At 33.6% G+C, this 1773-nt stretch overlaps 1 protein-coding gene across 1 annotated transcript in view; it reads left to right on the top strand.

Annotated features, from left to right (window-relative positions):
* Nucleotides 1-720, top strand: part of LOC111028900 (E3 ubiquitin-protein ligase XIAP-like) — a 1439-nt gene extending 719 nt beyond the window's left edge. The window contains exon 2 of the mRNA XM_022307686.1: nt 2-720. Coding sequence (XP_022163378.1) covers nt 2-339 — 338 coding nt within the window. The 3' untranslated portion in view covers nt 340-720. The remainder of the gene's footprint in view (nt 1) is intronic.
* Nucleotides 721-1773: the final 1053 nt, after the last annotated feature.

The raw sequence follows: 1773 nt of genomic DNA, 5'->3' as shown, positions 1-1773 counted from the left end.
TATCCAGTCTATTCAGATTCTACAACATTTTTATCGAGATTAAAATCATATAATTCTTTTCCATCCACTTCGTGTCAAAATAAATATACATTATCTGAATCTGGTTTCAGATATACAGGAGTAGGAGATATAGTTGAATGTTTTTTCTGTGGACTTGTTTTACAAAAATGGACAAATGATGACATACCGTGGGTTGAACATGCAAAATGGAATCCTAAATGTATATTTGTTTTACTATGTAAGGGAAATGAATTTATAGAAAATGTAAAAAACGAATATGTAAAAGCAGGTCATGTTTGCGATTGTAATGAGTCTAAATCATATGACACCACTTGTTAGTTTACTTACATTAATTATATTTAAAAATTTTGTGCACGCATTACGAAATAAATATTGAATTTATAGACTTAAATGTGTTTGTATTTGATTTTATACCCTGTGAACTTGTTGTCTAGTGAAATAACGCGTCATGTTTTAATTGAATATTCTGGGTTTTAAAAAATGTAATTTACAGGTTCAATGGATCAGGTAAGTATATTAACCCCCCTCTACACGTTATTTGATTTGATTTCACGTTCACATTAGTTTTTTATACTAATTTTAATATAATCAGATTAATATATAACAGAACTTGAGCAAGTTATAACCTCAGTTTTCAAATATGTGTTGTAACGATCATATAAACGTTAATGACATCCGTGATTCATGTTTTGTTAAGTTGTTATATTTATGCGATGAATAAACAATGCAAAGTTGAGGCTAAATGGTTGTTCAAAATCAGGGTATTTTAGGAGAGGTTCTTTTGTAAGAATACCTTATAATTTTTCAAACGCTTCTTGACAAATGTCCGACCAATAAAATGGAACATCCTTCTTCAATAACGACGTAAGCGGTTTTGCAATTTGTGCAATTTGCCTATAATTTGTAAACGAAACATCGGTAATAACCGGACAGTCCCAAAAATGATTTGATTTCCTTAGCATTTGTTGGAAATTTTACTACGCAATCAATCTTCTGTGGGTTTGGCATTACTCCCTTGTCGGTTATGACATGACCTAAATAGTTCACTTCTTTTCGCAGGAAGGAACACTTGGATGGTTGGAGTTTGACGTTTGATTATCTTAATCTGTCGAATACTTCTTTTAATTTCCTTGAATGTTCTTCAAGGTTAAGGGCATAGATAATGATGTCGTCCAAATACACAAATGCTTTGATCCCATTCAATCCCGTTAATACGGAATTCATCAGACGTTGAAATGTGGCTGGAGCTTTCTTCAACCCGAATGGAACTCTTAAAAATTCAAAATGACCTTTGTCCGTAGAGAAGGCTGTTTTATGGCAATGGTCTGGGTGCATTTTTACTTGATGATAACCTTGGGCCAAGTCCAACGTAGTATAGTACCTCGATTTTCTTAATTGGTTCAAGATTTCTGTGATATTCGGTATAGGGTAAGCGTCTCCTGTTGATATTTGGTTTAATTTTCTGAAATCCACTCACACTCGATATTTCACTACACCGTTTTCATCGGGCTTCTTCGGAACTACGAGTAATGGCGCATTCCAAGGGCTTTTGCTTGGAGCAATAATATTGTCTTCTTCAAGTTTCTGGATTTGTCTATCGATTTCTTGTCTGTGCTTAAAAGGTAACCGATATGGACGTACATTAATCGGTTGTGTGGCTTCACTTGTTTTAATTTCATGATAAATCTGGTCGGTGCAAGTTAGTTTATCTCCATCTAATTGGAAGATATTTGAGTATTCCTCACATATTGG

The sequence above is a fragment of the Myzus persicae genome, unplaced genomic scaffold (assembly GCF_001856785.1).
Source record: "Myzus persicae strain clone G006 unplaced genomic scaffold, MPER_G0061.0, whole genome shotgun sequence".
NCBI classification, from domain to species: Eukaryota; Metazoa; Arthropoda; class Insecta; order Hemiptera; family Aphididae; genus Myzus; species Myzus persicae.
The sequence above is the reverse complement of the archived record's forward strand: the minus strand, read 5'-3'. Positions and strand labels throughout refer to the sequence as shown.